General features: G+C 34.7%; 1 protein-coding gene across 2 annotated transcripts; it reads left to right on the top strand.

Moving 5' to 3' along the window:
• The first annotated feature begins 5,068 nt into the window (after positions 1-5,068).
• On the top strand, positions 5,069-20,190 carry LOC144574857 (clathrin heavy chain 2). Of its 2 annotated transcripts, XM_078324939.1 has the most exons (30): positions 5,069-5,298; positions 6,371-6,575; positions 7,581-7,669; positions 7,786-7,864; positions 8,027-8,154; positions 8,411-8,509; positions 8,622-8,730; positions 8,826-8,905; positions 9,444-9,671; positions 9,796-9,861; positions 10,116-10,232; positions 10,341-10,538; positions 10,621-10,737; positions 10,822-10,881; positions 10,968-11,054; positions 11,158-11,241; positions 11,371-11,505; positions 11,606-11,668; positions 11,759-11,863; positions 11,959-12,071; positions 12,257-12,509; positions 13,011-13,147; positions 13,445-13,723; positions 14,306-15,308; positions 15,803-16,288; positions 16,620-16,790; positions 18,565-18,750; positions 19,192-19,314; positions 19,412-19,522; positions 19,625-20,190. In XM_078324939.1, the coding sequence occupies exons 1-30, from the start codon at positions 5,254-5,256 to the stop codon at positions 19,802-19,804; spliced, it is 5,136 nt and encodes a 1,711-aa protein (XP_078181065.1). In that variant the 5' UTR covers positions 5,069-5,253; the 3' UTR covers positions 19,805-20,190. The 2 variants fall into 2 exon arrangements, with proteins under 2 accessions (XP_078181065.1, XP_078181064.1); XM_078324938.1 differs by having other exon boundaries at positions 11,606-11,863.
• The last annotated feature ends 1,351 nt before the right edge of the window (positions 20,191-21,541 follow it).

Below are 21,541 nucleotides of genomic sequence, written 5' to 3'. Positions count from 1 at the left end.
TGTAGATTATCGGGTCCGGTTCAGATACGGGACGGTTCCAGATCCGGAGCGGGTATATGTCACAAAAAATCAAGAGGATGGAGAGAAAATAACTTTTGAAAAAAAAAATATTGAAGAAAGATATAATTTTTAAAAAGTAAAATATTAGAGATCACGATTTCATTTTTTATGGTTCAAAAAATTTATGAATGTAATACTAATAATTTGTATAAATGACATCAATGAGAGCAATAAATTTACATTATTATGCAGAGGATATCAAGGCAAATATTGAAGGATGTATCCATAGTAATAAATTTTATTTAAAAAATTAATGCGGTTGTTATAGAAGGAATAAATTTGGCATCCATCTATGTGTATAAACATAGCGAATATGTCACTGCATTATATTTTCTCATATTCAAAAAAGTACTAGACTCACCACGGCTTATGCAAAAATTAATATGCAAAGTTGTATTTTTATATATTAATAGTTATTAATATATGTTTTATCGGGTATTTATACGGATATCAGGTCGGGTTCGGTTATGGGTCGGATAATTAAATGAAATCCATATCCTACCCATTACAGTATCGGTTCCGGATCGGATATTAAATTATTAATTTTGTAACCATACTCATAATTTAACCGGTTATATTTTTTAAACCATACCCTATCCAAATTAATCGGATCCAGATCGGTTCCGGATCGGATCCGGGTAATCGGGTAAAAGTAGCACCTCTAATCATCTCATAGGTCAATTCGTTAATTATATTAGCTAGTTTGTGTCGCAAAACTCAGTTATTAGGACAAAATCAAAAATCGAATCGCTCGAGACAACTTTATTGAAAAATCAGTTTGTGCGTGCAAAATTAATACGAGCATGTCTTGCGGCAGAAAATACCAATTAAGAAAAAAAATTCTTAGAAAAAATGGTGGAATGATCAATATCAATATCAAATTATCAATAGTTCAGACTACGGGTGGCAACGAGCTGTTAAAGAGCGAGCTAGGTCACACTCGTACTCGGTTTGTTAGTGTATCAAGTTGAGTGAGCGAGTTTGAATTTTAGGTCCCGAGCTAAAACTATTGCTCAAGACCGACTCGTGAGTTGTCCGAGCGAGCCGAACTAGCCCGTTACTAGCTTAGCAGATTTATAAATTTGTATATTTTCTTTCCTTATATCTTAAATTTTCATAACACATCTTATCAATTATGGCTAAAACAAAATAATATTTATATGACTAATTAGTGAGAAATACTCTTAATTCAATTATAATTAAGCAAATCAACTACTATAAATTAACTTTACAACTAAATTCATACATACAAATATATCAAATCGTAAATTCATACAAACATATTCATAGAATAAATTTATGCATACCAAATCAAACAAATTCATACAAATTAACTTAATTGCTTATAATTAATTCACACATATTCCATACAAAATTATCAATCAACTTAAACACAGTCCAAAGTGCAATTGCCATAACATTTACTATAACATCCATAGACCATAATATCCCAAATCTGAAGTGAACGGATCTGATTAAACTATTAAATTATGTATATTAAATAGCTAGTTAATGACCGAGCTGGCTCGTGCCGAGCCAGGCCAAACTCAAACTCATTAATTCTGGCTCGAGTATGTAGCGAGCGAGCTAATTTTAACTCGATCCACTAACGAACGAGCTATTACCGATCCAGTCACGGGCGAATACCAAGCGGGCCACGAGCTTTTTTGCCAGTCCTAGTTCAGACTTATGATACGTCTCCGTTTGTGTGTGTGAATGGAGGTGTCCTGTCCTCTCTAACAGGTATTTGAGCTCGTTGCTGCTTTGGGCTCATGGCAAGGGTTGCTATCTTTAATTATTTGGGCTTTTGGGGAATTGAGGGTTTTGTTTCATTGTTTTACTACTAGTTATTTTATTCGTGTACCTTTTCTAATTATTTTTGTAAGTAAAAATAGAAATTAAAATTTTCAACTTAAAAACGTCGATTGAGAAATAAATTAAGTTAACATCTATTGGGAATTACTTAAGACTAAATTATTCTTTGTTTAACTTAGATAATTCTTAGCAAGTTAAAAGATTAGGAAGCTCTTTATTTAGAAAAATAGATGAATTTGATATGCCGTGTCCGATACTTCAGCTGTCTTATTATTGCAATTTTTATTTCTTTGGAAGAAATTCAATGTCCACGTGCTTTCGATAAATCTAACAATAAATATGATGCATGTTATTAACTACAGAGTTTGTTTTTTTATATTTTATTTTGGGATCACCGACATCATGAATCATACTTTTTGAAAGAAAAATGAAACTAGAGTTCTTAATGAAAGAAAAAAGAAAATAAAAATGGAGAATAAATAAATAAATAAAAGGATGCTAGCTTGCTAAGGAGTAGACGCAAAAAAAAAAAAAAAAAAAAAAATTATCCAACATGTAAATTTTAAGTATAAATATTTTTGGAAATGTTCGGCTCAACTAAGTAAAACATTAAATATAACGATGACAACTAATATGAACTACTACTTCCGATTCTCAGCATAAACAATTAGATCCCTAATTTTAAATCATATCTTGATTGAAAAGGGTCCATGGAATTATCTGAGATGATTCGTATACAGAGTAACAGAGTCCATATTACATTTTGAGACATACCACTACCTTTTTATCTCACGAAAAAAAAAACTCATTAATAGCATTTTCTATCATTTAAAAAAATATATTTTCTGCCAAATTTTTCTTAATTTATTGTTGGGTCCCTTTATGATCCAAAAAAGCTTTAAATTTATTGTATTCTGAGCCATTTAAAAAAAAAAAATCTATAGTTGGTCCTCTAGTAATAAAAAATTATTTTAATTAATGCAATATAACTAAATGATAATTACTACGCCTCACATAATTTTCATACTTGAATAATAATTCTTCAATCATACTTTGTAAAGTTTTCTTAAGAGGCATGATATCTAAATTTTAAACTAATATATATTCCATATTCAGTTCCTTCAAGTAATTAATATTTTTGACATTTTTCCCTCAAGTACCCCTCAGCTCTCTTCAATATTACTCTTAGGTGTACAGCCTATAATGAAAAGCTCGGTCAGTGCAGATGCAAAATAAAATAATAATAATAAAAAACAAAAGCCAGGTCAATCTCGTAAACATCACAATTCAGTGCTTTAATTAAAAGGCATTGCTAGTGCCTAGTTGTAAGTGTAGCTAATTTTGATAATAAAAGAAAACCTTGATATTCTATGATATATATCAAATACCAATTTTCTAAATCATCACAAATAATAAAAACTAATTTCATACGAAATATTACAAGTTCAAGATTTAAAAATAAATTTTTGATACTGATCAAAAGACAATATTTTCCGTAAAAGAATCACAGATTTTGAAATTTGAATAGAATTTTCTTCTGAATATTAAATAATTGAGTGACTTCAATGATTCAATCTGAATGACTGGATCATCTAAAATAAAAATAAAATAAAAAACTAAGTTCAAGAATTAGAATAATATTTTTTTTTCAAAATTTCCACACTTATGCCACCCCGTCTCGGAGCAGTTGGGGCAATCTTGTCTTGATTAGCCCCACATGATCTAAATTTACCAAAATAAATAAATAACCCCTAAACTCAAAATTCCTATAAGACCAACAATAACCCCTAAATTTCAACTTACTAAATTGTGCTGTGCCCAAATATAATACATTACATCCGCTAACAAAAATGCACGAGCATCTATATCAAAAATTAGTATTTTTTTAAAGCTTTACAATTCGTTTTTGTCAGCTTAAGTCATGGCTTAATTTGTACATTGAATCTACAAATGAAGTAAATTTAGAGTAAGTTAATCTGTTCAGAGAAGATGATTTAACTTATTCCGCTATTACTCCATCTTATTCTATTTGTTTTACACTTTATTTTAATAAATTAAATGAAGTATGGACTTTACTCCACCTCCTCCATAATTAGACATGTTGTTCTAATTGCCCTGTATATATAAACATATACAAAGTGCCACATATTTCAAATTCAAAAAATTATATTAGTACGTCTAAACAACACGCAACATTTTCTTCTTCAAAAAAAAAAAAAACACCCAACATTATTAATAATAACAATTTACGAACTACACAAATTTAATTTCTAATATCCCTATTAGCTACATTATGTACAACAACTAACAAAAGAAAAAATAGTGCTAAACTCAAGAGCCGATGAGATCGTAAGGAGTCGAAGAGCAGGAAGAAATAGAGAGAAATCTTGTATATTGTAATTTCATTTTATAAGGTGGACTAAATAGTATTTTATGCATAATTGCATATATAACTTATTAAATTTAATAGAAAATATTACAAAATTTCAATTATAGAGATTTAGTCTTGTTTTCTTCTTTCTTTGCACTTAAGTTTTCTTTTAATTTTTTTGTTTGCAAAGTTTGATTATGGGAGAGAAGGGCAATGACCTATTTGTCTAGAAAATGTCACAAATTAGGAGCATTTCATATGAATCTGAGAACACTTTCAATTAATCGCTCATTATAAGAAAAGAAACACACTAAAAATTTGTGTTCTCTAATATTTGAAGACACTGAAACTTACTAGTGTTCAACGATGCTTTTATGGACACCACCGTACAATTTAGATTTGAAAATCCGGCTAAAATTGTAATTTCAGATTTTTTTGGGGGGCTTTGAATAACAAAACTGGCAAGAGGTACATATGGATTATATTATAATTTTGATCCTTCAAGGAGTTTCCGAGTAAAATTTATCTCTCACTAATCGTACTGGTCTTTCAAGTCTAGATAAATAAATTTTGCTCATTTTCTTCGAATTCTCAAGTTGAAGTCTCTTTGTCTTAAGACATTCTTCCTTTTCGTTATTTTAACTTCTTCTTGTCTTCTTTGGTCCTTAAAAAAAGTTTATTTTCTTGATTCAGGCTATTGAACACCAGTACACCACCTCGGAGGTAATTAAAATTAAATTTACCTAACCACTCTATTAGAAAGAGCACGAGGGCCTAAATGCAAAACAACCGTCCTTTTCACGCTTGTCCGAATTCCTTCGCTTTAACGGAGAACTAAATTGCAATTATAAAAGCAAAAACAATACAACCTCATAACATCTTTTTTGTTATATTCTGTTCGTTTTAGATCCAATCTCTCCCACACCACCCCCTCGCTCTCCTCTTTCTCTGTCTAGATCTGACTCTGGTTACTTGATCGGAAACCTGGTTGGATCCATCCTCTTGCGATGGCGGCGGCGAACGCTCCGATCGCCACCAGAGAGGCGCTTACGGTAAGTTCCTTTCTTTCTTCCTTGGCCTGTGTCACTCACTTATGGTCGGATCTAGAACGATCTGTTGTTTTGTATTAGTTGATCTACTTTTTTGGGAAGTTTGGTCTGCTTTGATAGAGAAATGGTCACTCTATAGACTGAGAAGATCTCTGGAGTGTGTAGTCATGCTAGTTTGGGGTTAAGTGAACTGGATCAAGTTCCCGTTTGGAGTCCTAACCGGCCTCATAAGGGGGATTAGGCAAGGTGTGAATAAGACACTGCTTATTCTGCAGGGATAGTGCTTATTCCAACCTAATCATAAGCTTAAATCCACGTGGAATTCGTGATTTGTGGTTAATTTTCTTCTCCTGAGAAACCCGCATATATGATTAGAGAGAGAGAGAGAGAGAATGAGAATTGGATTTTGAGTTTTCATTGCACAATTGTTCCTAGGATGCCTGGAGTAAAGTCCATTCCATGTGTTTCTTTTCAATTTATGTTTCTTTAGGATGGAAAGATTATTTTATTATAGAATTAAAGCTTTCAAAACTGTTGATGAACAAAAGAGTATTTAATTGTAATCACTGGCTTGTCTTTTATAATTGCAATTTAGTTCTCTGTTTAGCGTGTTTTAATTATTTGCGCTACTAATTTCAGCTGAGAAGAACTGTTGGTCTGTTGATGCCCTACTTTTTATTTAGTTTGACATAATTTCTAATAATAAATATATCACTGGAATGTACTTAACAGGCCTCAAAGCTACCATCTATTTTCAAAAGAAGCCGTTTTGCTAAGGCCATTTTGTTTTAGGCACTTCCGTGGAAATACAGAAAAATCTCTTTAGGCAGATGTGTAATACTCATACAAAACATGACAAATATCCCATCTATTTATCACTTTCTCATTTACTTTCAGAGATGCCCCAATTGGATGGACATGCTGGATATTTATTGTTTTGCAGGGGCATTTATGATATTAAGTGCTTTATACTGGCATGAATGAACAGATCCCTTTCTCCTTAATTTTTGGTCATTTATCCAATTTTTTTAATACCGTGTTGGTAGGTTTATTAACAAGAACATTTCATTTTCAGCTGCCGAGCCTGGGGATAAACCCACAGTTCATAACATTCACCCATGTTACGATGGAGTCAGAGAAGTACATATGCGTCAGAGAGACGTCCCCACAAAACAGTGTTGTCATTATCGACATGACCATGCCTCAGCAACCACTAAGGCGTCCCATCACTGCTGATTCAGCGCTCATGAACCCTAACACTCGCATCCTTGCTCTTAAAGGTTTTAATCTCTAATATACTGGTTACTGATCTCTCTCTTAGTTAAGTTCCATTTTGGTCACATCATGATATTTGTTAATATCGAGGCCTTCACTTCAGACTTAACTGCAGGACAAGGGTTAAATTATGGTTTAATTGGGCTAAGCTTCTGGTTAGTATAACCATATTGCTAAGTTACCCAAATATGCCTATAAAGGCTCAGATATGGATACACTTCTGATATCCATTAGATACACCGCATGAGTTATCTGATTAATCAATATATTTTGACTGAGAGATTTGGCCGCTGATGCGCACAGATACACGTATCAGAATGTTTTTTATGTTCTGTGCAGAATGTTTCCAAAACTTAAACCAGTGTTGTAAATGCTTTGTTTGCCTGCTAAATTTTCAATTTTTTTTCCTACATGAATAAACCTATCTCCCTCATCTTTTTTTATTAAAATAAAAGATTTTTTAAGTTTGTATATTGTAGTCTTATTTATTGAATATTAGGACTTTATTTTTATATTTTTAAATAATATTAAGTATTACATGTCAATTATATATGTGTGTGGTTTGTGCGACTAACTGTATCCATAGATTTTGAAAAATGCCATATCGCCATAATCCGTATCGTATCCTGTATCATATCCAATATGATACTTTACCCATAGCTGTGCAACACAGCCATATAGTCATGCAGGAACCATCTGAATTATTACACTGTGTTTGTTAGACTGGTATGACTACATAGTTGGTTTTCTGGTTAAGTTAAAACCCTTTTTTCCATACTCGTCAGAGTGGCACAACTACCGGCTAAAGTGTCTCTTTAATAGTTATCTAAAACCACTAGTTCTAGTTGTAACTTGATTTGTAACAGTTTTTGTCAAAGAGTTACTCCCATTAGTATCAGTACCATATTATCGGAATCATAAATATTCTCTTTTTATCAAATCATGCCACTTATCAGATATTTTATCTTATAAAAAAATTAAATAATTTTGAAAATGCTTGAAATATTCAGCTCTAATACCGGGGACGACTCAGGATCACCTGCAAATATTTAATATCGAAGCGAAGACCAAAATTAAGTCTCATCAGATGCCTGAGCAGGTTATATAATTTATTCTATGTTCTTTCTTTTTATCATATTATCTCCAAATTGAGGTTTCAATTAGACCTGATCCTTGTAAATGTTTTTTTTATCTTGTAATTTCTTTCTTGCACAGGTCGTATTTTGGAAGTGGATCACCCCGAAAATGTTGGGTCTTGTTACACAAGCATCCGTGTACCACTGGTCAATAGAAGGTTAGTTTCCCTTTGAGTTATCGTAGAAACTAGTTGAGACTTGGTTATGTGATCAAATTATGAAATATGTGGTTAAAAGATAGTCATGTAAAGCTTGCTTATTTTGGTGAGTGATTGAAGAATTAAATGTGACTGATGCTTATGATGTATATTTGAATACAGGTGAATCAGCACCAGTAAAAGTGTTTGATAGGACTGCTAATTTGGCAAACAACCAGATAATTAATTACCGGTGCGACCCTACTGAGAAATGGCTTGTTCTTATTGGAATTGCACCTGGTGCTCCTGAGGTAAGTGTTCTTCTTCCTTTATCTTTTATTTGTTAAGTCACCTATGATCATGTTTGCTAGTGAGATAAAGTATAGGGATGAAGGTCTAACTCTTATCTCATGTAAGAGTTAATGTCATTATTAGGATTTCACCTGTAATATTGTTGCCTCTGATTGTTCTGCCATTGAAGTTCTCATGTGCACATGATAAAACTCAAACAGACCTAATTTATACTTTTGAGAATTGGGTTATTGATTGTTCTTTTATCAATTATAGAGGCCACAACTGGTCAAAGGAAACATGCAACTCTTCTCTGTCGAGCAGCAACGAAGCCAAGCTCTTGAAGCACATGCAGCCACTTTCAGCACTTTTAAGGTTAATAAACTATAAGTTCCTGTTATCTTATTTTTTTTTAATCCCCTTTATTATATTTCATTGTATCTGGTACTGATTCCTGACTGTGCAACTGTTTTTTTTTATAATTCAGGTTCCTGGAAATGACACTCCTTCTACTTTGATCTGTTTTGCCTCAAAGACTACCAATGCAGGTCAAATTACCTCAAAGTTGCATGTAATTGAACTTGGCGCCCAGCCTGGTAATATTTTCTTGTGAACTCTCAAGACATTTCTATATATAATCAGCTTCTGTTTTGCTAGCCATTTCATAATTTGTTTATTTATCCGTCAACAGGAAAGCCTGGTTTCGCAAAGAAGCAAGCTGATCTCTTCTTCCCACCAGATTTCCAAGATGACTTCCCTGTGGCAATGCAGGTGTAGAACTTCTTCCCTAATTCCCTTATCATGGAATAATTTAACTTAAACATGTCCAAAATTTTGATATTGTGTCTATAAGCTGAGTAAAAACTAGAGAGTAATTATTAGGCAGTGCTGACCTGACCATTCGGCACTCTTTAGAAAAAAAGACTTTTCCAAATCACTGTGCTTATATGATATGGCCAACCAATAGTAATTTCCCATTTGGAGGGTATCTCAGGGTGTATACTCTTAACTTAGTTTCAACATTATTTATTTGTTAGGCCAAATCATCAGGTGTATTGATTTTGCAGGAAGGCCTTACCAATAATATCGGAACTACTTTGTCCCAATTGATGTCCAATTATCATAAATGTGTACAATTTCCACACTCGCATTGTAAATCTTCTGGTTTCAGTGGCTGTCTTGTGTATAAGTGCACTAATGCATCTCTGCTAGGGCTAGAAAACTAAAAAATAAGTTAAAATGAAAGAAGAACGGAATCGTCTTGATTACATGTATTCAAAGTCTTTTTTATTTTTATTTTTGGATGCAGGTTTCACATAAGTATGGCTTGATCTATGTGATAACGAAGTTAGGTTTACTTTTTGTTTACGACTTGGAGACAGCTGCTGCTGTTTATAGAAATAGAATAAGTGCAGATCCAATTTTTCTCACAACAGAAGCAACGGCAACCGGGGGCTTCTATGCAATTAATAGAAAAGGCCAGGTTCTCCTCGCAAATGTCAATGATGCTACCGTTGTGCCATTTGTTAGTGGTCAGGTATGCAGCTTGCTAACCTTTTTCTGTTGGTGCATTTTTTTTTTTGTGATTAAAAACCTGTAGGCATGGTGCATTTTTTTAAGTGATGCTTGCTATATATATATATATTTTTTTTTCACTGCAGCTGAATAACCTAGAGCTTGCTGTGAATCTCGCAAGGAGAGCTAACCTTCCTGGTGCAGAGAATCTGGTAATACAAGTTGATTTGTGTTAATAATTTTCTATCGCAACTCCTTTTGTGCTTTCTATATTTGTGGTAGTTTTGTTCTTTTATTGATCTCAAGTTAGGAGCTTAATGGATTAAAGACATAAACATTGTAGCAATAATAGCAATAGTAATATTAATAGCGGCGATTACTATTATTGTTAGCATTCTTACAATAATTGTTAGTTTGTTGCTATTATGATTATTTGATAATTTAATCGTTTTTTTGTTGTGAACAGGTTTTGCAAAGATTCCAGGAGCTATTTGCACAGACAAAGTACAAAGAAGCTGCTGAGCTGGCAGCTGATTCTCCACAGGGTCTCCTTAGAACTCCTGATACAGTTGCCAAGTTTCAGGTAATACCTAATTGTTTTCATGTAATCTGTTCGTAATGGGTTCCAACAAAGTTTCATTTTACTAACAATAATTTGGCAAACTGCTTAATTTCTTTATGCTTAATGCAGAGTGTTCCTGTGCAATCTGGTCAGACACCTCCACTGCTGCAATATTTTGGCACACTGTTAACTAAAGGGAAACTAAATGCTTTTGAATCACTCGAACTATCTCGCCTAGTTGTTAATCAAAACAAAAAAAACCTATTGGAAAATTGGTTGGCTGAGGATAAGTTGGAATGTAGTGAAGAGCTTGGAGATCTTGTCAAGGTATGCATATATTCTTAGCAAAAAAAAATACTACGAGTGAAATGTTTCAAGTGTTTTATGTATTTTCTTGTTTTTGCTTTAGACTGTGGATAATGACATGGCATTGAAGATCTATATAAAGGCGAGGGCTACCCCAAAAGTTGTTGCTGCCTTTGCTGAAAGGAGAGAGTTCGACAAAATTCTTATATACTCGAAGCAGGTTTGTTTAAGGAGTTGTTTCTTATATACTCAAGATTGCTTAATGCTTTTATGAAAGAGCTTACATTTCATCTTGGTGTAATAGGTTGGATACACTCCAGATTATCTTTTTCTCCTTCAGACAATCTTGAGGGCAGATCCACAGGTATATATTTAATGTACTTAGATTTAGGATGGCTATAACAATGTAGTTTCTAGTTGTTATTAATATTTATTCCAAACATAAAACAGGGAGCAGTGAATTTTGCACTCATGATGTCACAAATGGAGGGGGGCTGTCCTGTAGATTACAATACAATCACTGACCTCTTTCTTCAGGTACAAAGTTCATTCTTCATATTGTGATTTAATAATCCACATCAGAGTTGTATTTTGGTTAGTGCTTAACATTCTATTTGTTTTTTATTTGATCATCTCCCAGAGAAATTTGATCAGAGAGGCAACTGCATTTTTACTAGACGTGTTGAAGCCAAACCTGCCCGAGCATGCTTTTCTTCAGACTAAGGTTATCTTTTTTGTCTCTTTACTATTTTTACTATTTTATTATTTTAGTGTTTCTGTGCTTATATCATTCTGGTAATTATCCAAATGTTATGTTATATTCTGAAATAATATTCATTGGGTTGTTTTATAGGTTTTGGAGATAAACCTGGTAACATATCCAAATGTTGCTGATGCAATCTTAGCAAATGGCATGTTTAGTCATTATGACCGTCCCAGAATTGCTCAGCTTTGTGAAAAAGCTGGTCTCTTCATGCGGGCCCTTCAGGTTTTTATTTTTATTTTTATTTTTTTAAGACTCGTGTTAAGTCTCCTCCTTCCAGAAGCTTTTGTGCTGTTTTTGTAACAAGTGAATTTTTGTTGTTCAGCATTACGCTGAGTTGCCCGACATCAAGCGTGTCATTGTCAATACTCATGCGATTGAGCCTCAGGTAAACACTCTTGAGTTCTGTGCCTTAATTTACTTATTTAATGCCATGTTAAGTTATATGTGCTTAAAATTTTTGCAACACTTGTTTCAGGCATTAGTAGAGTTCTTTGGTACGCTTTCAAAGGAATGGGCTTTGGAGTGCATGAAGGACCTTCTGCTCGTCAATCTAAGAGGAAACCTTCAAATAATTGTTCAGGTGAGAATAAAAAAATTATTGCCTATGTTGTTATTCAGGTACATGACTGCTTTTATTTAGGGAATTAATCAAGCTGAAAATATATATACTTTTAGGTTGCAAAAGAATACTCTGAGCAATTGGGAGTGGAAGCATGTATGAAACTCTTTGAGCAGTTCAAGTCATATGAAGGCCTTTACTTCTTCCTTGGTTCTTATCTGAGCTCAAGGTATCTTTTTTGTGCTATTTAATGATCTGTTTACTGTTTAGTAGTCATGGAATTTGTATTTTTTTTCTACAAGTCAAATTGTATAATTAATATTCCTAAAAAGCAAGGGAATAATTTAATTAGCTTGATTATGGGATATGTTGAATTAAAAGAAGACTTAAGGCAACTTGTTCTTACTGTAACAGTGAGGATCCCGATATTCATTTCAAATACATAGAGGCAGCAGCCAGAACAGGTCAGATCAAAGAGGTGGAACGGGTCACAAGAGAGTCCAACTTCTATGACCCAGAGAAAACAAAGAATTTCTTGATGGAGGCCAAACTGCCAGATGCACGGCCCCTTATTAATGTTTGTGATCGTTTTGGCTTTGTTCCCGACTTGACTCACTATCTTTACTCAAACAACATGCTTCGGTATATCGAGGGATACGTACAAAAGGTACACTTTCCCTCTTGTTCCTTTTAAGAACTGACATTATTGGTTAAAGCTTATCTATGCTAAAATACATAGCAGAAAGCATTTTGGATAGAAAGTGGATATTATTATAAGCACCTAAATCCAAAGGTGGTGGCCCAACACCAGCCAGCGTGAAGGCTAGCTGCCATAAGGCCATCTAGAAGCTGCCTCACAGCCGATATGGCTAAACCTGAAAGAAATAAAATAAATTAAGAAATCCAAGAAGAAATGAAAACAAGGACCAAATCAAATACCAATACCTGATGAGGGCAAATTGCTGGAAAACAAAAATTTACCTAGTCAAAGCATTGGTAGCAGATGAAATAGGTTACCAGTAAGTAACCTGAGAAGAGAGACATTGAATTATCAGAAAACAAAAATAGTTCTTTGTTTTCCCTCTGACAGTTAGATATATGATTAGTTTCTATGTCCATGTTCCAGTTTATTCTTGTGGATAACATTTTGTGTACATTTTATTCATAGGTTAACCCAGGAAATGCTCCTTTAGTTGTTGGTCAACTGTTAGATGATGAGTGCCCTGAGGACTTCATCAAGGGACTCATACTCTCTGTTCGCTCTCTCCTTCCTGTGGAGCCCCTTGTGGATGAATGTGAAAAGAGGTTTGTAACACTATATGCACCTCTTTTTTTTCTTTTTTTAAAAATTGTGATAGGTTAAAAAGATGATGCAGATCTCCTTCTACAAGGTAGGGTACCCCATTGGATCTGAATTTAAGGTCTTGTGTCTGTAGGAAAAATCCAAAATACAATGTAAGCCAAAGCCTGAATTCCATTGCACATAAAAACACAAGTCTTCGTATGAAACACTGGCAAAAAAGAAAAGCATAGAGGAAGCAAAGTTATTGTTCCATAACCTCCAAATAATCATGTACTATGTACTTGTTTTTGTTATTGAAGGAATCGGCTGAGACTGTTGACACAATTCCTTGAGCATTTGGTGAGTGAGGGTAGCCAGGATGTGCATGTGCATAATGCCCTCGGGAAGATCATCATAGACAGCAATAACAACCCTGAGCACTTCCTCACAACCAACCCATACTATGATTCACGTGTTGTTGGTAAATACTGCGAGAAGCGCGATCCTACTCTTGCCGTTGTTGCATACCGGCGAGGCCAGTGTGACGATGAGCTTATTAATGTTACCAATAAGAACTCCCTGTTCAAGCTTCAAGCACGGTGTGTTGCCCTTCTTTTTTCATCTCTCAAATAACTTCGAATCAATTTTGTTGACACGTTTAAGGTGATAGATACATGTGCACTATGCTAATGTTGCGTGGTGTGTCAGTTTTTAAGTTGTGAAAGGAATTGAAATTAAAATATGGGATTAGGGTTTTTAATTTGCTGGAACTTACTAGAAAATGTCCTGTTATGTGAGGCACAAAGGACATCACATCATACTGTAATTTGGTTGAGCTCGCTAACAAACTATTAAGCGCTTAATATGACACGCTATTAAGGTTGGTAAATGCATTTATGATTGCTAATTGATATTATTTCAGAACTTCAAATGATGTCCTAACTCTTTTTAGCATCTTAAACATGGACTTTATCTTGATTGTTTAAAATAGAGTTGTACTCGCACCTGAAGGTACACTGATTGTTATTCAAAGTATCATTTTAGTCAACTTTATGAGATGTGGGCAAATTTGTCTTTTACATATCCAATAATTCATACTTAAACTCCATGTAACGCACTATTCCTCAACTACATCAAAATATATGGAAGATAGGTGGTAAACGTTTGTACTTGTTTGACAGATATGTGGTGGAGAGAATGGATGGTGATCTGTGGGACAAGGTGCTCCAACCTGAAAATGAGTACAGACGCCAACTCATCGACCAGGTCGTCTCAACCGCCTTACCAGAGAGCAAGAGCCCTGAGCAGGTCTCTGCTGCTGTCAAGGCCTTCATGACAGCCGATCTCCCTCATGAACTCATTGAACTCCTTGAAAAGATAGTTTTACAAAACTCTGCGTTCTCCGGCAACTTCAACCTTCAAAACCTCCTCATTCTCACAGCCATCAAGGCAGATCCATCTCGCGTTATGGATTACATCAACCGGTTGGATAACTTTGATGGGCCCGCTGTTGGTGAGGTGGCTGTGGAGGCCCAACTATACGAGGAGGCATTTGCCATCTTTAAGAAGTTCAATTTGAACGTGCAAGCAGTGAATGTCCTCTTGGATAATATCCAGAGCATTGAGAGAGCTGTTGAGTTTGCATTTAGGGTTGAGGAGGAGGCCGTCTGGAGTCAGGTTGCGTTGGCTCAACTGCGTGCGGGTCTTGTCAGTGATGCCATTGAGTCATTCATTCGGGCTGATGATGCAGCTCACTTCTTGGAAGTTATCAAGGCAGCTGAGGATGCTGAGGTATACGATGATTTGGTTAAGTACCTCCTCATGGTCCGGCAAAAAACCAAAGAACCCAAGGTTGATGGTGAACTTATCTTTGCCTATGCCAAAATTGACCGGTTGGGTGAAATCGAGGAGTTCATTCTCATGCCGAATGTGGCAAATCTGCAAAGTGTGGGAGATAGGTTGTATGACGATGCACTTTACGAGGCAGCCAAGATTATATATGCATTCATTTCTAACTGGGGCAAGCTGGCAGTTACTTTGGTGAAGTTGAAGCAGTTCCAGGGGGCTGTTGATGCTGCACGCAAGGCCAACAGTGCAAAAACTTGGAAGGAGGTTTGTTTTGCATGTGTCGATGCTGAGGAGTTCAGGCTCGCCCAAATATGTGGTCTTAATATCATTATTCAGGTACCTTTTGTTTTTCTTTTTCTGGATAAAAGCCTACCGAGTACAGTCCAGGAAGAATAAATTGGTCTTAGGTCTGCAATTTGTATATGATTTCTCCAAATATAAAACTAGCAATTAATTTGTATCTTTCATCTGGTATTACTTGCATATTTTTAACATGAATCACAAAAATAAAGATGACAAAAATAATAAAAAGACGCAATGCATTTTTGTATTTCTTTTCAGGTATTACTTGCTTATGTTTCTTTTTCTTTGTTTTGATATTTTGTTTTACTTGAATTTTGATACTTTTTTGGTTTGTCTAGTTTATTGAAAAATGTCCACCAATAAAACTGCAGGCCAGTTATGTTTTGTTGTTATACATTTCATTGTTTTGAAAGAGTTTTGACATGTTGAAGCTTCTTGACAAAGGAGCACCACTCTAGTTTTGTACTTGCACGAAATGCAATATCCAAAGAAAACCCTGTCATAACTTAAATTCTATGATTTTTCAGGTGGACGACCTCGAAGAAGTGAGTGAGTATTACCAAAACCGCGGTTGCTTCAATGAACTCATCTCCCTCATGGAAAGTGGACTTGGCCTTGAGCGGGCCCACATGGGCATCTTCACCGAACTTGGCGTGCTCTATGCCCGTTACCGGCATGAGAAACTAATGGAGCACATAAAGCTTTTCTCGACCCGCCTCAACATTCCAAAACTCATTCGTGCTTGTGACGAACAACAGCACTGGAAAGAACTCACCTTCTTGTACATACAATATGATGAGTTTGACAATGCGGCCACGACTATAATGAACCACTCTCCTGATGCATGGGACCACATGCAGTTCAAAGATGTGGCAGTCAAGGTGGCAAATGTCGAGCTTTACTACAAGGCGGTTCATTTCTACTTACAAGAGCATCCTGATTTGATCAATGACATGCTTCATGTGTTGGCACTCAGGCTGGATCATACTCGCGTAGTTGATATTATGCGCAAGGTTTGTATTATTATTGAAGGTTATATTACTCAATTCTTTTAGGCATTTTTTTTGGACAACATCATGTGTCTATTTCAAACATAGAACAATTGCATCTGCCCATTGAAATATCACCTATATACTATTCTAATTGATATTTATTGTGTGCTCTTTCAGAGAGTTTGCATGACTATCAATGTTTTTCTTTGTAGAAATGGTAATAGGAGTTATTATTAGTACTTCAAGTAACATTATTATTATTATCATTGTCCTTTTTTCTATTATTTTGCTGAACACTAATTATAAGACAGCAGTAGTTTCAATTATTTACTGTCATTATTGTTTTATTTAGGCCGGACAGTTGCATCTGGTGAAGCCATACATGGTAGCAGTTCAGAGCAATAATGTGGCTGCTGTTAATGAAGCACTAAATGGACTTTATGTCGAGGAGGAAGACTATGACCGCCTCCGTGAGTCGGTCGATTTACATGACAACTTTGACCAGATCGGCCTTGCTCAAAAGGTATATATGGGCATTACTAACAACTGATTGTGATGTTTTTGTGTAGTACTCTGGAGGAGGTTGTAAACAATAAGTTAGCCCTGGGTATCAATGGGTATGAAACGGGTCAGGTGGAAGCATTTTTCATACCCTTGCCTGTTAAGTTAATGAAAAAAAAACTTCACCCATACCCATATTATCGAATACGGTATGGGTGGTATGGGTCCGGTAAATGGACAAAAGGGTGCCATCGAATAGAGATGTATATAGGCCATGAATAAAGCTATATCATATCATGCATTATCCCCATATAAATATATATATCTATATAGAGTAGAACTAGGGTGTTCTTAAGTTCACCAAAGTGTTTGGTGAGCTTAACTCCAAAACTCATCAAATCGGTTTCAAATGATGAATCCGAACCGTTGGAATCCGTCTACCTTATGAGTGATGCGTCTACATGTGAAAATTTTAAACATTCGAATTAATTTAGTATAAAGTCAATCGGTCAAAATTAGAATGTTAATAAATTAATTTTAGTGCATTCATTTTTTGAACTTTTTTTGACCGCTTGACTTTATACTAAATTAATTCGAATCGAATGTTTAAAGTTTTCACGTGTAGACGCATCACTCGTAAGGTAGGTGGATTTTAACGGTTCAGATTTGTCATTTGAAACCTATTTGATGGGTTTTGGAGTTAAGCTCACCAAACACTTTGGTGAGCTTAAGAACACCCTAGTTCTACTCTATCTATATATAATTTTATTTCTAATAATTACCGTATAGGCTAACTGGTACAAAGTAATCTTTACCTGTATATTTAGTGGTTAGGTTAATGAAAAAAACTTTACCCTTACCCGTACCCGATAAAGTAATGAAAAAAAAAACTTACCTGTACCCGTCTTATTGAATACGATACGGGTCAGGTAAACGGATAAAAGGGTATCATTAACACCCCTAAAGTTAGGCTTTGGAGTTGACCTGATATAATTTTGAAAAAAAGGTTTGAAAATGTAAATTGCTCAATCTGGCTGCAGATCAAGAGATTGTACCTGATCCCACCAATTAGACTATGGTGGGGTAACTCATTAACCTTTTTGTGGGCTTTGAATAACATTATTGTAAATGGTCGGGTTGAACTTCACCAAGCCCGCCAGCTGATTATGAGACATTGACCTTAACCCAATGGTCTTAATTAGTCTCGAGTCAGGTCAACAATTGCAAGCCATTAATTGGTGGGAAGATCATATTAAAATTCAAAATGCCTTGCTGTATTTGTTGGAACTTTGAAATGCTTGGATACCGATTCTCAACTTAAATTTGGGACTATGTAAACCTGTCATATTTAGAAATCTTATGGGCCTTGTTTGGCTGGCTGAGTAAACCCCTTGCTCCACACTTAATGTAGCCAAATGAGGAGTACAATAGTAGTAGTAAAATGGAGTAAGAGGTGAGTTAATTAGGAGTAAATTACTCCACCTCTCTAGGTGGATTAACTTACTCCAACTGTAGGGTCTACTGTCATAAGGAGAGATTCATTTCCTAACATCTTACTCCAGATGGGTTAATTTAATCCATGACTTAAATTACCAAACGAGGTGTAAAATATGAGTAAGATAGAGTAAGGAATTTAGCCCATTAACTTTAAACCTTAACCAAAAATGACCACAGTGTACTTTAAACCTTAACCTAATTGTAGAATTTGAGGACTGAGGTCAATATGCTTTTATTATTTTTGAATGGTTGAGGTCAATATTTTTAATTAATCCATCCGGCTTCAATTTTGGTGTCAGTTGGAGAAACACGAGCTACTGGAGATGAGGCGCATAGCTGCGTATATTTACAAGAAAGCCGGGAGGTGGAAGCAATCAATTGCACTATCCAAGAAAGACAATATGTACAAGGATGCCATGGAAACTTGCTCTCAGTCTGGCGAACGCGATCTATGTGAGGAGCTGCTTATTTACTTCATTGAACAGGTAAACTACACACTAAATTTAAATTGACAGTATTGCCCTTCCTAGCATCTCATCTTGCAAACTAAGCCAGAAAAGTCTATTAAAAGCCCTAGATCCGAAATACTTGGCTATTTTATACTCGACATCCTTAAGACTTGGATAATGAGCTAAGGTACCCAAGTTAGGGAATTTGCGTCCCCTAAGATATCTCAAATTTTGAGTTGATCCACAAAATCTGAACTATTCAGCATGAATCTTAAAGCGACACATTTTATATTAATATTGCCTAAAAAGGCACTGAAAATACTTTTTGGCCTGGTTTTGACATCAACTGAAAAATTGAGATATCTCAGGGGATGTGAATTCAAGTTATAAGACCTAGACTTATAAACAAAGAACTTGCTATTTAGGCTTCTCACTAGTCTGTTTGTAGTCATTTTAATCTTGTATGAAATGCTCCAGGGAAAGAAAGAGTGTTTTGCTTCGTGCCTGTTTATATGCTATGACTTGATACGCCCTGATATGGCATTGGAGCTTGCCTGGTTTAATGGCATGATGGACTTTGCTTTCCCCTACATCTTACAGGTATATATTCATCCGTTTTTGTTTTTCTGATATTATTTTCATCTTCCTTATACCTCGTTGGTTTCCGCAAATTTCATATAATAATGTATCAATGCAGTTTATTCGTGAGTATACCGGCAAGGTGGATGAGCTTATAAAGGATAGGATTGAGCAACAAATTGAGGTCAAATCCAAAGAGCAAGAAGAGAAGGAACTTGTTGCTCAGCAGGTATACTCAAATACTCATTGGATTTTTTCATATTTTGGCAACATATTTACATAATTACTAAACTAACGAGTTCTCATTTTTATTTTTATTTTTCTTTGACAGAACATGTATGCACAATTGCTGCCTCTTGCATTGCCTGCACCACCTGGCATGGGTGGCCCACCTCCCCCCATGGGACCCATGGGAGGTATGGGAGGAATGGGCATGGGTCCACCTCCTATGGGTGGCATGGGCATGCCTCCCATGCCGGGATTCGGCATGCCCCCCATGGGGACTTATTAAATGGAATGAGCACAATATTGTTGTATCAACCTGGATGCTTGTGGTGAGACTTAGGCATGGTGTATTTTTTTGGAGAAATTTCTTTCTAGGTTTTTGGGCAATGGGTCTGACTGAGGCCTGTTTTTGTATAGGATATAAGTTGTCTTATGATACAGTATATGTGACTTAGGTTTTTGCATCTCTATATGTTTTGCTTGTGGTGGTGGTTTTCTTACCCATTGTATTTGCCATTTGTGAGATTTTTACCTGTAGGTGAAGTATTGATCCTTGTATTTCTATTATTTCTCTCGTACATTTGTTGTAGCATCTTGGGAGATTAATTACCATAATAATCTCGGGATTGTAGACGGTTAAAGTTTTGCATGTAATTTATGTTGTTTTCATCACATGTTTCGAGTTCCTCTTTTGATCCGTGAAAATCAGAGACTAAGGTGATGATTGGTGAAATATCTGGGTATAGGGGTGAAAATGGGTTGGATATTATCCGACCGAACTCAGATCTGTATCTGAATTCTTTGGATTCAAATAGTCGAATACGGATAATTTGTAGATATGAATATGTTTTATTCGGAGAGTACAAATTCAGTTTTAATTTTGGAAGCGGATATGGATATGGAGTCGGATAATTATCTGTGTTAGTATATGTTGATTTTTCGGATATTTGAATTTTTCAATTTTTTGGATATATTTTTTAGGATAATCGGATAATTTTTGGATATCCAGATTTTTGAATTTTTCATATAATTTTTCGAATATTCAGATACGGGTGGGATCCGCCTATAATAGAAATAGAGATAAGAGAAGATGTGGGATGTGTGTGACCATTCGCGAGTGAGGGGTCCTGTTATGGGATTTCATTGTCATTCAAACATCATGAATTTTCATTTCTTTGTTTAGTTAAATCTTAGATTTAAAAATTTCTAATAAATTTTTAAAGGTGCTAATAAATTGTTTTACTTATTTTTAATTTATTGAGTTTTGATGTAATTTATTGTTTATGATGGAACATTTTATTTTTATTAAATAATACATTAGTTAATTAGTTTTGTTATGATTACAAATATAGATACTTGTTGTTTTACAATTATAAAATTTAATTCACTCTACTTATGTTATACAATATGATTTAAATGTTAATGGCAATGTTCATCACAAAAGTTAAAAAGTTATAATTTTAATTTTTCTAAGATCTAAATGGGTAGAAATTATTAGTTATTTATTAAATCTTGATTTTAATTTATCGTAAATTATGATTTATGGTAATTAATCAATTTTGAATTTTTTTGAATTTTTATTTCTCCAAATATTTCTCTTTTCCACTTAAATTTTTTCTCTGATCATGTAAATCGCTCGCAGGTCATAAGCAAACAAATATTAGTTATTTATCAAGCTCTTCAATTCTTTCTATGCATTAATCTTATCTTCAATTCTTTATATAATATATTACTTTTGGAATCATGATAATTGTCCACGCATCTCCATCCCTTCATTTATCCCCTCCACTTAATTTCAATAACTATTTTGAGAACCACAATAGTTTCAACACTAATTTTTTTTTTCTAAAATATTAATCTACATGCACATAAGTATTTATATCTAAGAACATAAGTATTTAGACATGTAAGGTGAATAATTTTTACATAAATAACTATCTCTCCAACCAAATCTCAAATTGCATAGAGGACCTTACACGTTTTTAGAGGTAAATTTTTTTTCTTAATTCAATCTCGTCAACAT

Source organism: Carex rostrata, chromosome 23 (genome assembly GCF_964058835.1).
Source record: "Carex rostrata chromosome 23, lpCarRost1.2, whole genome shotgun sequence".
NCBI lineage: Eukaryota > Viridiplantae > Streptophyta > Magnoliopsida > Poales > Cyperaceae > Carex > Carex rostrata.
The sequence above is the reverse complement of the archived record's forward strand: the minus strand, read 5'-3'. Positions and strand labels throughout refer to the sequence as shown.

Bases quoted from the DNA above. Each gene is read 5' to 3' on its own strand.
- LOC144574857 (XM_078324938.1), top strand. From the start codon at position 5,254: ATGGCGGCGGCGAACGCTCCGATCGCCACCAGAGAGGCGCTTACG. The intron at 9,862-10,115 runs GTAATACAAGTT...TGTTGTGAACAG, and splicing joins TTCCTGGTGCAGAGAATCTG to GTTTTGCAAAGATTCCAGGA. The intron at 12,072-12,256 runs GTATCTTTTTTG...TTACTGTAACAG, and splicing joins GGTTCTTATCTGAGCTCAAG to TGAGGATCCCGATATTCATT.